Source organism: Molothrus ater, chromosome 13 (genome assembly GCF_012460135.2).
Source record: "Molothrus ater isolate BHLD 08-10-18 breed brown headed cowbird chromosome 13, BPBGC_Mater_1.1, whole genome shotgun sequence".
In the NCBI taxonomy this organism is placed as follows: domain Eukaryota; kingdom Metazoa; phylum Chordata; class Aves; order Passeriformes; family Icteridae; genus Molothrus; species Molothrus ater.
Genome location: NC_050490.2, coordinates 11,287,910 through 11,302,305, shown reverse-complemented (window position 1 = coordinate 11,302,305; position 14,396 = coordinate 11,287,910). Strand labels below are relative to the sequence as shown.

The 14,396-nt window shown below is 40.7% G+C and overlaps 1 protein-coding gene across 1 annotated transcript in view; it reads right to left on the bottom strand.

Moving 5' to 3' along the window:
• ADAMTSL3 (ADAMTS like 3) overlaps nucleotides 1-14,396 on the bottom strand; it is a 170,000-nt gene that overhangs the window by 23,237 nt on the left and 132,367 nt on the right. The window contains exons 17-22 of the mRNA XM_036389748.2: nucleotides 10,417-10,546; nucleotides 9,187-9,379; nucleotides 8,488-8,667; nucleotides 7,582-7,735; nucleotides 2,288-3,362; nucleotides 157-284 (exon numbers count right to left, since the gene is read on the bottom strand). Of these exons, the coding sequence (XP_036245641.2) occupies nucleotides 157-284; nucleotides 2,288-3,362; nucleotides 7,582-7,735; nucleotides 8,488-8,667; nucleotides 9,187-9,379; nucleotides 10,417-10,546 (1,860 nt within the window). The remainder of the gene's footprint in view (nucleotides 1-156; nucleotides 285-2,287; nucleotides 3,363-7,581; nucleotides 7,736-8,487; nucleotides 8,668-9,186; nucleotides 9,380-10,416; nucleotides 10,547-14,396) is intronic.

Genomic DNA, 14,396 nt, shown 5'->3' with positions numbered 1-14,396 from the left:
ATTGCAGTGGGCACGGGTGTTTATATGCATATATTTATACACACATATATATGTCTATGTGTGTATATATATATATATATACATATATATTTATATGTTTGTGTGTGTGTGTGTCTGTGTGTAAAAGCCTGGTTTTGTGGAATGCCACTGTTTTACCTGCACGCAACAGCAGTGATGTTTCCATGTCAAAACCAAAGTCATTAACAACCAGGCATCCATAGGTACCAAGCTCCTTCTGAGTAGGATTCCGAATCTGCACTCTTCCAGTGGTGTCCAGGATCACCCTGCACAATAACCAAGGAAACACAAGGGTTACTACCCTGGGACAAACCCAGCTGAATGCCCTTGCAATAGTTACAGATAGAGCAGCAAAGCTCCTTTTTAGGAGTTTGCAGACCCAGAGCAGCACAGGCAGTCCCAGCTCTGCCTCCTCTCTGGTGGCAGAAGGGGAGTACTCAGGGATACACTCAGGGAGGATTGCTCACTTGCAGCCCTTGGAAGGGCAGTGAGTTTGCTACCACAAACCAGGATCCCCTGGGCACAAAAGTGTGAATAAATCAGAATACCACAATTAAAAGTATTAGGCTTGGCAAGAAATCGATCTCTCCGGAGCAAGCTTGGTTTTCAGCAGGATTGGGGAAGTCACAAAACTATGGCCTGATCTGACTTTCAAATTACAGTGAGGTTGGGGTTGTTAGAGCTTTTTTAAAATGTCATCATTGAAGCTAAAGTCTTCCACCAAAACCTCACAGGTGTCTTGAGTACCTTGCCTGTCCTGTGAGGAGGATCACAGCTTAGGGAAGAGGCTGAAAATAACAATTTTTCTCCTCTGTTACATCTCTCAGCACTAAGTTACATGACTTGTCATACACTCAGCACATCCCAAAAACCTGCAGCTGTTTTTTTCCCCCCACTGAGTACATTTACATAATAGATTAACAAAAATAATATTAAAAACACTTGTATCTCAACAAAACAAGCCATTTCATGCATGGCTCGAGTTCATCGTTTTTTACAAACCTGACAGATAAAAACCATTTACCTCCTCACACTCTTTCAGATGCAATGCTATTAACATCACTTTTGGATCCACACACATATATATAGATTTGTATATAGGAAACCTTACTAGGAAAAAAATTAGGAAATAAACCTACTTTGCTTAATATATGAGTTAAGAGCAAAAATATCAATCTGGGCTGAAATTAGGAAGCAAACATACTCGTGAATAAACAAGACACCATCATGTCCACAAAAATTGAAGTATCACTTGCTACAAATTAATGGAAAATGATGCACATTTCACAAAATAAACATAACTGGTGTTTATTAACTGGTGGGAGCCACATGATTCCAAAAACATTTGCAATTTTAAATGGTTTAGTTTGGGTGTCTTTGCTTTAATTGATAGCCCTGCAGAAATATATTTTTCTTGGCAGTGCATTTAATCAGTTAAATATGTTGAGAAATATCCAAAAGCATCTTTATCATTTCAGAACCAGTTTTTTCATTACTCAAGAGCTAGCTATAATTCCAAGAGGCTCACACACAAAGTTAATGTTGATATTACCAGGTGAGCTTCTAATTTATCAACACTGAAGTATTTGTTCAGTCTTGAGCAAATATCTGATTGTGACAGCTTGCTGTACTCATTTGTCACTCTCAAATGCGATTGTAATACAGGTTCTTTATTATTCTGAATTTCACTGTCCTCAACAGAAATATTTTAAAGTATTGAAAAACATCCATAAAAGCTCATATTTTTCTTTTTCAACTGAAGTTATGCAGCTAAATAGTGTGTTGAAGAATGGTGTGGGTACTATTGATATTTTCCCTTCTTAAAATGAGTAAGAGCTAAGACTTCTTTTCATCTATACCATGACAGATGTTTTTAATGTGTTCCCACTGTATTTAGTATCTGAATGAATCCAATAGCCTCTCTAATTTGAGGGTAAATCTGCTCTTTTTCTGACACAGCTGAAATGATTAAAGCAGATCAAAAAATACTGCCAGGACATCCAAAACACTTCACCTTATAAAAATAGTAAATCGTCCTATGTAGTATCCTGGAAATGGCCAAACACTTGGATTCAGTAAAGCCAAACAACGTGACAGACACTTGAAAGAATAAAAATAAATTACTTTACTAGAAAGATGGCAGGCCCAGTGGCCATGCTTATCTCATTTTTACAACAGTATGTTCTAATATTGCACAGCAGGGTGGATTTTTTCCGTCGACAGCGCCATAGTAAGTCATTCAAAAGTAAAAGAGAAGCTATTTACTTACTTTGCAGAGGCTTTTAATGTCTCGCCATCTTTTGTCCAAGTATATTTCACTTCACTCATACCAGCTGTTTCACACAGTAGATTGACAGCATGAGTATTCTTGGTCAGAAAAACTGTATTTCCAATTCGTACAGTTACTGTTTTGTTGAAGGAAACTTGAGGAATTTCCTTTTGCCTCATAATAACTGGAACCTTCTGGTCAAACATTAACTTATCGACCGCTTTTGTGCTGAAACGTTCGGATTCGTTTGGCAATTTGCTTGGGAGTTTCGAGGGAACTTTCTCATCCTGGGCCCCCTTCCATTTTTCAGCAGTTGGTTGTGGATGTCTGGATAATTCAGCAATCAACTGGAAGATGAGCTGGGATGCCAGGTCGTCGCTGACTTCTCCAGTTTCAATGAGCTGGCTCATGTTCCTCATGAGCTCCTCGAACTGAGCCGTGTCCATGCTGTAGGCACCCTGGAGCACTGCAGCCTCCAGGCGCCTGTTCCTGAACTCTCGAGAGCTGAACTCTTCTGCTGAATTGCTCCCAAAGCTCCCAAGGTTCCTCAGGAACGGCTGATCATTGACCTGCCTGTCACCCAGGTAGAGCTCGTTCTTCTTGCTCCACATTTGCCACACTTTGCTCATCTTGTGCCATTTGGCCCCGAGGCTGTTGGCTTCGTTGTGATCTGGGTGGCTGGCTGGCTGCTTTGGAGGGGCTGGGGGCTCGATGAGCCTGTTGTCAGTCCCGATGAGTTTGAGCACAAAGGTCTCGTGCGCAGAGCCCGCGATGCACCGGTACACACCAATATCTGCAGCCTCCAGGGAGTGGATTTTCAGCGAGCCTGACTTAGTGATGCCAAGCCTTTTGGAGTTTTCTAAGTGCTGTCCATCCTTCTCCCAGCGGATAAGGGACTTCTGGAACCTTCTCACGGGGCACTTAATGACCACAGATGTTTTTGGGAGTAGGTAGGCTCGGCTTCCAATGGTAAAATTAATGCGCTTCTCCGGCCGTGTCTGAATATAAACCCGGTGAATGCTGACAATCTGAGGTCCATGGGCAGAAAACTTCGCTGGAAGCTTGGGCTTGATCTCTGCAAGAAAACAATGTGTTGAAAAGCATCTAGTCATTGGCAGTCATGCTTACAAAATCTGCTTTTCACAGAATGCTTGAAAGAGCTTTTCCTGACTTTGTTCAAGTCAAACTGCAACACACAGAGCTTTTATCTGAGTCACAAAAATATGAACAACATGAAACCATAACATTCCCTTGCTTTGGCCAAGAATTCTATTGCTTCTTCCCCAGATCTCCTAACAAGAAAAGCATCCATATACCTATGCGGAGGAGGTAGATAGTGAACACATATATGAAAGGATATGTACACATACTATATATTACTCCATGTATATGCTCATATTCCAGTTATTTTTCCTACAGCTGCCTCAGAAAGGCTAGGCATGATGGAAATGAAAAAACTGAATTAAAAAGATGTGAACACATTATCACTTTCCCCACATTTGAGCACTGTTGAGTGCAGAATGACCTAAATAAAACAAAATCTATCCAAAATGTAAGGCTCCCCTTGACTCTTATTTAAAATGCTGGCTGGCTGTGCTGGTTGCCTGAGTCAAGCCAAACTGATAGCAGTGCAGGAGGTGAAAGAAACAGTCAGTGAAGACACAGCACATGCTACAGGCAAAGCCACCCTGTAATCACACGCTGAGGCTAATTCATTAGGGTTGAAAGATGAGTTGCTGACAGTATTGTGCCAAGAAAGCAGGGAGGGAAGCGAGGGAAGAGAGAAATAGGGCAGAATTTTGAGAGGCTGAATAGAGCGATCAGATGAATTACAAAAGCAGGCAATAACAGCATAAGGCTTTGTGCAGGCTGGGCATAGACACACAGGGTATTATGAAACTGCTCCTGCACTGAACCACAGGCACCTGGATGCTGGAAGGTTTCTGGGGAGCTGCCTGGATGAAGATGCTGGAAGGTTTCTGGGGAGCTGCCTGGATGAAGATGCTGGAAGGTTTCTGGGGAGCTGCCCGGATGAAGAGCACCACGGCAGGCTTTCCCAGCAGAGCTGGGAGGCACAGGGGGTGTTTTGGATGCAGAGCTCGGGATGCCGCTGTGCTGACTCAGCGCTAGCCGCAGCAGCGCCCGCTTTGATCGGCGGAGCGAGCCTGGCTGGGAGCGCCGGGCAGGGAGGGACCGAGCGCGGCAGGACAGGGACGCGCACAGCCCGAGCCCTGCCCGGCCGGGTCCGATCGGCCACACGGGAAGGGTTGGGAAACAACGCTGCTGGTGCTAGAAAACAGCCCCGCAGTGCTCGGTGACCCAGCGCTTTGGTATGTGACGGAGAGAAAACTCAGAGCCGCAGAAGGAGCTGATGGCCAGGAAATGGACACAGGGATCAAAACGTTTCTCAGCTCGTCTGAATCTGAAATCGGCGCTGCTTTTCCACTTGGGAGGTACTTAAATAAAAAGACAACTACGCTGATGGCACAGAAATGATACCCGAAAAACTGTGTATACATGTGCTACAAATATGCTGTGAAGAAATAGGTGAAAAGCTAAATGCTTCAAGCATTCAATAAGTGTGTACACTATAGGAACTACACCCTGGAGTGCGTTCTCATGCTTATAAAACAAAATGGTTATTTTCAATGTTTTGGGTAATGAGTTCAGACCTGTGGGGATATCATGGTTTCATAATTACACAGCTTTTAAATCGGCATTTGTTATCCAGACACAAGGTTCCCTCAACCATTTCACATGGTACAACAATTAAATTGTTTTAGGCACTCAGTTTACTAAAATTATTAAAGTAGTGTCCTGTTTTTAATAAGTTATTGGGCCCCAAATATTTCTTTTCAGGGAAGTGTTCCAGTATTAAATATTCTATTTCCAAAATCCAACTTACAGACACAGTAAGTGTAACTTTAAACACACAAATTAAAATACTTCAGGCTGTGGTCTGTTTACACTAGTTATTCCAGCTTAGAATTAAACCCAGTGTATACTTATAAATATGTTAACAAGTCTCATCCATTTCATTTCTTTAAAAAAGACAGACCACTAACTCTCATTAGCAGCTCAACACTAAAAGGTGTGTGTATTTTTACTGGTGACTGGTGAGCAAGGCTGAGAGTGAAACAAAGTTCAGAGTTGTGGATGGCAGGCCATATAAATATATAAGGTCACATGAATGTATGAGGCCACATAACTTTGCATTCTCTAGGTCCTTACTGTCATTCAATCTTGCAGCTGCTGAGGTAATGGACTGTTTGGGAGGGTAAAGGTAAATCTTATGGAATATGTGCTGGAGCCTTTGGACCTCATTATCACCTGGTAGAAATCCATCTGCATCTGTGACCTGTAATGGTCCTGAACAGCTTCAGCTGGGTTTCAGATCCTGGTGACCTCAGGGCTAGACTGGTGTTATTTCCTATTTCTCAGAGCCCGGAGTCAGGAATGTTTCTACTTAATAAGCACTCCTAAGTCAGAAAACAGCAACAATTACCAGTCTCAGGGTAAAAGATTAAGTCTAAAATGACTCAGCATTGTCATGAGACAGTAAAAAAGGCACTCATGTGAGCCACAGAAGCATCACCTTGAGGAGGGAGATTTAGAAACTGCTCTCCAAGGCAAGAACCCCCAACAGCACTCACACCACACTGCTCCTCACCCATCCACATCACTCCTTGCCCTACAGAGGACATGTAGATGCAGAGGAGATGCCTCCTGCATGTTCCTGGGAATCCAAAGCCTGCTGCTGTCCCAGCCCTGGCTCCTTCTGCAAGACTCAAGCAGGAACTGCAGGTGTGGAGCAGCCTCCCACCTTCCCCTGCCCTCCTGCTGCACTGTGAGAGAATCCCCAGGCAGATCCGAGCTGCAAAGGCTCCCTTGCTCCTCAGGGAGGTGGAAATGCAGGGAGAGGACAGTGATTCTCTTTATGGCTTTGATCTGCTCCCATTCTGGCCCATGTTGCTCCCTCTGCAGCCCTGTGTGCTGCTCTCTAGGCACTGTGCTGGAAGCTGACATGGTAACATTAATATCAGTCTGAACTAAGCAACTTGCAAAGCAGCTCCACTGCCATTCAACTATCCACAATTAATTAAATTCAGATAGATATGCAACTCAAAATATTTTATTAAACCTTATGCCAAGGACATTCCTGAAAGTCCACAGGGCTTTATTTAAGTGGAGTTTTGAACCTCAGGATTTTGGCATGTTAATCTGAAATGCAGGCCAGGAAAAGAAGTTTCATATTATGTATGAATCAGTAATTATTCTATTTCTTATGTTGTTTTGTGAATAATTTTTAAAGCAAAGCTTCAAAATGTATGAAGTAGCTATTTTTTCACAACACTGTGAGTTGAGTCAAAACATGGTTATATCTGACCTGTGATCAGAACCAGGCCACTGACAAAGGCTTTTTGTTTTCCCCTAGCTCAAAACTAAAAACTCTTTTTTCCCCCTGTCCTCTCAGCACACTGCTCCCCAAATCTGCAAACCAATACTCTCCATTAAAAAGAAGAGGAGCATTCCTGCGTTTAGATCTGCCTATTCTATATTAGTGTATGTAACTGAACACACTCTGTATCACAGAGGGTTTTCCATCCCTGTTAAACAATTAGTGCAACTACCATCAGTATCATAACCCAATTGTGCCCAAATTGTACAATTTCCACAGACAATCCTTCTGAAAAGATTCTTATATAGACAGTAATAAAACATCAGATTTTTCAAATAATGTCTGCATTGTCACCACTCTCTGTGGAGCTAATGAAGCCAAGATTGTAATTTTTACAGGGAGAGATAGAAATTATACCTAAAATTATCACTGGCACAGAGTTTCAGGTTTTGAATTCCACCATGTTAAGCAAAATGTCCAGTGTAATACAAACATACAGAGAAAAGACAAGGCAAAACTGGATTCTTATCTTTTCTAATGTCCTTTGTAATTTATGTTAAATTTATTATTTTTTTTCTCTTTTTTTTCCAATTGGAATAGTGTAAATGATAAAGGAAAAATCAGATCAAATGGTGCATAAGAGTGAGGGTGAGAGGTATGCACCATAATATATATTCAAAAACTACTTCTTGGGATCATAACCTTTGTTTTTGAGTGGTGGAAATAAAACTAAAAGCAATCCTGTTATTACTGGTATAGTGATTATGACACTCAGTTAGTGCCAAGTTATGTTGTGATAGTATAGGGAGATGAGTGAATTAATGTGCATACACATTTCTCTTTATAAATAGATCATTCCAAATCAGCAAGGAACTAGATAAATTCACATACTTACTGTTGCAGGCATTCATCTGACAAGACCTTACAAGCAGTGAAGGAGACAGAGCACTGCACATCGATCCATTTAATGTGACATATTGGCCCTTTGCTGTGAGGTTTTGGCAGGCAAGTTTCCTTCTCTGGATTCCAACACCACAGCTTACTGAGCACTGTGAAAGGAAGGATGCAGTCAAGCTAAACTTGGTGCTCCACACCACACATGCTAATTTTAAACTAGTTTGTTTTGTGGTGGTTTTCTTTTAATATTTTGTTAATTTTTTTTAGTTCTGAAAGAGTACACACACTCTACTTCATAGGAATCCTTGTTTTATCTAGTTATTAGACTGTAATATTAGTTATTAAACTCTCTCCACTTTTCCAGGCAATAAGAATATAAGAGAGACAGTTTTTCCAGCAAGCAAGTCGTGAATTAAAGTAACATGACAGTGTTTATGCCCAGCCATGGGCGAAACAGAGCAATGAGATCTGGTACCTGAGAGAAACAACTCAGCAGGTTCTAAACAGTCTCTGGTAAGTCTCTCAACCCTCTCTGAAACGGTAATTGCAGCTTCTAAATTCAATTTTCTAAATCATTTTGAATGGGGAGTGGTAGCAAGCTTGCATTAATCAGGAAAGGAGGAGGATGTATTCCAGAATAATGCAAAGATTTGCTTTTTGGAAGCTGCACCATGAAATTATTGATAGCACACATGTCTGGTGGAAAGCATGCAATGGCCTGCAGTGACTGAAGCACTGTGGTCAGTCTGGCTGCAGGCAGGCACGCACAGTTTAGTTCAGGACAGGCTTTGTGACAGCTTCAGCTGCCCTGGCAGCTCCAAACAGCTCATGGACCCAGGCAGAAACCTTCAGAGCTTTTGTTACAATGGAGGGTTTTGGTTCACCATCATTGAGGTTTGCTCACCTTGGACCATTCTCCAAAGACCAGCTGAGGAGGGCAATCAACTTTTGCACAGGCTTTACTAGCTGGCAATTTGGGTTCCTGGCAGGTGTCATCAGGGAGTTTCAGGAAACTTCCATCTGTCAGCAGCTGCTTACAGGACACCCTGCGGGTCTGAATCCCTCCTCCACAGGTACGTGAACACTAAGGAGGAGAATCAAATACAGCATTTACACCTGCATGGACATCTCTGCCCCTGAAAAACGACATCTACTTTCAATGAGATATCAAGCAGCATGGAAAATTCAATGTTAAAATATTTAATATATTGGAGATGAAAACTGGAGATCAAATGTCAAACATACTACTGAATGCATGAAAGTAGAAATCTGAGAGAAAAACATGCATCTTATGCATAAATCTATGTCACTCACCAGTTAATACATCAAAAAAAGAAAAGAAGGTTATTGTGTTTAGAGAGCATAGGGAGAGACATAATGTATGGAATAACAGGTATCCAGCTTCCTGAAAGCCTAACAAGGAGTTCCACCTCATCCTGTGATTACTCATCAGCACAGGAGTCCAAAGCAGTGCTTTTGGGTTAGTTTGTTCTATGATGGAAGTTGAAACACCCACAGAAGGTCGGGAGCTGCCTTCCATGCAGAAAAGTCAAGTCCCTGGCCGGAGGAGCCCATTTAGACTCTTCCTGTGACCCAGCCATACCTGTTGCCATTCCTCAGCGTGCCAAGCAGGGGGACAATCAATCTGGTTGCAGGCTTGCAGAGAAGGAGGCTTTGGCTCGTGGCACTGGTGGGCAGCAGGAGCGGGCGCCCCGGGCTGCTGGCAGGACACGGCGCGGCTCTGGATCCCCACCCCGCAGCTCGCCGAGCAGCGGCTCCAGGGGCCGCTCTGCCACCTGTCCCAAAACACACCAAAAGCTCTCCTTCAGCAGCCCACCTCACCCTGGGCAAGGAGCACTCTCATCCAGACAGAGCCCAGCAAAAAGCACAGCTGCAGGCACAGTTATTGATCGACGGCTAAAACGCCCCTTTGGTTTGGCTGGAGCACAAAAGTATAAATTGGTAACAAGCGAATGCTGAATTTATTAACGATAAAGCAATAAACAGTCATTTTCAGACAAATTTCACTCCAGTATTTACCTTTAGAGTGCTTCTCTTAAAAACAGCCTGTTGGCAACCTGCTGATGTTTACATTGATAAATGTAAATATGTAAATAGACCTTTCTTATATTTAGAAAACTTCCTTTAGATGCGTATGTTTTCTATAAAACATCCTGTTCCTGTTAACTTGTTCCCTACATTTAGCAAGAGCAGGTTCCTGCAAACACATAGAAACAATTTTTAAAGGATCTGGGATGTCGGAGATCAAAAATGGGTAAACAAGTCAGCACACATCAAAATTTCACATACGGCCCTTTCAAGGGATCAAAGGACCTAGAGGTTTTCTGGGATTTAGACTGGGTTTTTTTCTTTCCCCAGAATCTCCAAATAAACATAAGAACTACATGAGGCTACTAAAGAAGCATTAAATTGAGGTGCATTTAAATCATGATTTCATATTTTTTTTAATTCAGTAAAGATAAAAAGTGAATATCCTCAGCTTTTCTTTTGTGAAATATCCTCAAAATTTTCCTTCTACTACTAGGAGAGTTAAGGCTCTTTTTCCAACTCTGGCAGATATTCAATGTGGAAGAGATTTATTTCAGAAAATGTCCCCTATTTCATCAGTGAGATATGAAGAGTGGAAAAGGAGTGAACAAGACCAAAAAAACACCCCAATCCCAAAACCTTGTTGAAAACGGAAGTAGTGAAATTCCATCCCGAAAGCATGACCACAGTCCCGCAATCTGAACCCTTTCTGAGAAAGGCAATGTTTATTTAAGTCCCATTAACCCCTCCTTTGCCATCACATAATTCCATTATTCCAGGGTACCTCGGCGGGCAGAGCTTCGTGTTGCAGGTCCGAGTCATCGGGGGTGGCCTCTTGGAATTGTCACACAGGCTTTCACTGACACCTTGTTTTGTGTCCACGTGCAGACACATGGCAATGGCTTCCTGTGTGCCTGCATTTGAAAGGAAAACACCCATGAAACACTGAAGATGGAGGAGATTTCTGTCAAGCTTGCTCTTGAATAATAATCAGTAAAAAAAGCACTGGATTAGATAGCAGGCTTAAAAGTAACATCTCAAGCAAAAAGGAATGCAGAGACAGTTTATATATTTAATACTCAAAAGATATTTGTGAATGATATCTTAACTTCTGTGATATTTAAAAGTCATCATTTGACATTCTACTGCTCTGAAAACCAATAAAAACCCAGGCTTTTCTGTCAAGCTACTACCAGAGGCTGCATCCACTAGTTCTGTAACGATCCTAAACCAGCTGCTACCTCCATTGCCAAAACTGAGGTGAAAGTGATTCCTTCTCACTTACCTTGCCTTTAATAAAAACCTAAAGATCTGCAAAAATTGTTATAAAATGCAGAAAACTTGCAAAGCTATAGTCAGGAGAAATGTTCTATGTTTAGTCAGCCATTCTCAGTGGCCAAGAGATGCAATGGTTTTGCTGAAGGCAGCAAATCTGACCCAGCCTAGAGCTTTCCTGACTAGTTACCATTCTTGGCACCTTCTGATCTGCAGCTCTTGCTACCTGGATCTTATTACTAAAGCATGGAAGATTACTAATGCTCAAATTTCTATGAGCAAAATGAAACGTAATATAAGTTTCCTTTAGAACAAGACAGCTTAGTGAATACACATTCAGTGAACTACTTCTATTTTAAACTTGTGCAATTATCCAATTTTATATATCATATTTTTTAGTATGAAAGCCTTGCTCAGTTTCAAAGCTCACTCACATGCACATAAATTACAAGATGGTTGTGATGTGCCTGGGGGATTCTGTGTATCAGGGTTGTTCTATACAAGCAATACTAATGATCCAAAATCCTACAGAACAAAAGAATTGAAATCATAAAATACCTTTATTGTTTCCAAGTAAAAATAGCTCTTGAAGAGCCAGTTTAATAGAATTTAAATTCCATTCCCTTTTGTCTTTCACTTATCTTCAGTGATTTTTGTAAGGATATTGCTGACCACCAGCCATTTTAATTCCAGTGGGCTGGAATAGCTGAGACTATTCTCTGGGAAGTTCTACCCCCAGGCCAACATTTCTCTCCTGTACACAAGCACTGTCATTTTTTCATAAACCAAAGATGTTCCTTCCATCTATAAGCAATTTTGATTCAGTCCAGTGTGTTAGCCAGCCCAGGCCGCAGTCCCACTTGAGCCAGCCCAACTACTTCAGACACCACAGCAGGAGTAAACCAGTAGCAATTTTAGAATAACACAAATTCCAATTTCTCTCAGGCTCTCTGGTACACCTAGAGATCCCCTCTGGGACTCATTTGCAGTTCAGAAAGACCTTGTTATATAAATGTTTTGACTACATCTACAAAGAGATGAATTTTTATAGAACAAAAGAGCTGACCTTAAATATGATTGACAACTTATTCAGTTCTCTTCTATCAAAGTATTGATAATTCTGTTAATGTAGAACGTATACACATTGTAGGAAAACTACTTTACTAGTCAGGCTGAGAATAAATATTTAACAACAAATACCATGATGGCAATACAGGCATGAAAATAAGACAAAGCAATAAACATAATTTTTCTTATAGAAGTTGGGGAATCAAAAGCTTTCTTTGAAGTCAATCCTCAAGTGTTTGCTTAACAGGAGCAGCTTCCCTTTCCCCTTACATAGGAAATGCACATTTGACTGTCTGCAGGAGAGAAGGAAGCATTTAGGGTTGGGTTCTGACAGAAACAGATTTGCCTTACCAGACAAGTAATAAAATCCATGCCAAGCATCCATACAATCTATATTTTAGGTCATAATCTACCCTATGCTACGGCGCTTTAGCTTTGCTCCCTGTGTTGCTGTGAGAAAACCTTGCTCCAAGGTGATGCTCTGGAGCAGGTTGTACCACATAGAATTGTCGTAACATCTCACACAAAGGAGGGGAATGAAATTAAATTCCCCTCAGACCATGTAAATTGGCAATAATGTCATGGGAAATTTTTATGTTGGTGTTATGTAAGCTAAACTGGCCAGCCAAATGAACAAGAGGCATGTCATACCAGGTGATGGGGTCTGTCTACAAATTGGCACCTGGAGTTCATTAAGGGGCTCCTGCCTTGCAGCAGGACCTGTAGAGCTTTAATCACATTAAGAGAAGAAAATGCTGATATGTGGTGTGTTTTTCATTTGACTGGAGTACAGAGCACAAACTGCATTAGCAATTCTTCCCCACAGGGGCCTCAATGAAAGGAAACTTGCACCCTGTTTTGATGCTGTAAGTACAAAATGGATACTAAAGAGTTGTTAAAAACCCACCACGAAGTCCTTCCTGTTCCTTCGCTCACAGTTCAAGAACTCTATTCAATAAATAACTGCACCTAATTGATGTTAAATTTGCTTGAACTTAACTGTCAAAGTGTCTTTACAATTAATCAGATTTCTCACCCCAAAGTATAATTTTCCATTAGCTGGGAACTTCAATCGCTGATAAACTTATTCTATGTCGATTGGAAAATGGAAAAATCTATTATTCAAACAAGCAAAGTTTTATATGTATGACTTTCTTGGCTTATAATATAAACATAGTAGATAATTTAACTAAAACATTATGTATGCAGCAGGGAGCATTAAGTATTTTTACAGTAATCTGATGCACTATTGTAGTAATTACCCTACTATTCAGTGAAATCGAATATTTTCTATTTTAACCCAGCATTCAAACCACATACATTTACATTCTTCTACAATCTTTCCTGTGCAATGAAATACACAGTGCTTGAAGCTGTTTTAAAAGAGCAAAATGCTTGAATTAAGCCCAGAATTTCTCTTCCTGCATTTTTAAAGTACAAAGAAAATGGGGGTGGAAAGTTGCTGCACAAATGTTAAAAAGGTGGATCTATTCTCTATACCTGGAAGAGGAAGAACATTTATTTACATCAGACAGTCTCAGTTTGGTGGCTTCTTAACAATATTTACTATAAGCTGAAAATAACTCAGAAGAAATGCCAAATTCTACATATCCTTGAGCCTCTCAGTGCATCTATTTTATACTTCTGTCAGAGAGTAAACAACATCTGCAGCTAATGAAACAAATGACACAAGTGACCAGCTATCAAGGTGACTCCAACAAAAGCTGAGAGCAAATTTTCTCAGCTTTATATGTGAGTCTCTGAACGGTCATTGTTTTTCTTAGAACCCTTAAATTTGGCTAGAATCCATTAATATTCTAAGAATCTCAGGTTTCTCATAAATAAAATGGTAAACTTTGAGCTCTTATGGTCCAGACAAAAGCCTGAAAACACAACTTGACTGCACTCTGAAGTTACCAAAGCCACAGAGGCTATAGAGGAAATAACAGGAAGTGCATATGTTATTTATTGCTTAATCACATTATTTTTAGGCCAATGTAATGACTTTAGGTGGCCCAAATAACCATTTTTGAAGCATACAGAGTACTACTACTAATAATAATTACATTTAACCACCAAAATCTGCCTCTTGCAACTAAATGTATATTTAAACAAGAAAATGTTCAGAGATCTTTAAAGTGAAAAGTATCCCTTTAAAATATTGTTGAGTAGTAAATGATTGACAACACTAAAGAAATGCTATAGATTACAACAAAAACATTTCTCTTTGGGCATATTCTTTATTCTCATAATGATTATTAATTCCCTACTGATGATATTATGTAAATTAAACTTACATCTGGGGCTCTCACATCACGGCCAAAGTTCTTCAGATTGAAAAGAACACAAAAACAAAACCAAAGAAACCCAAAAAAACATTCGGGGAAAATGAAGGCAAATTTTGAGATCCCCAAGCATGCA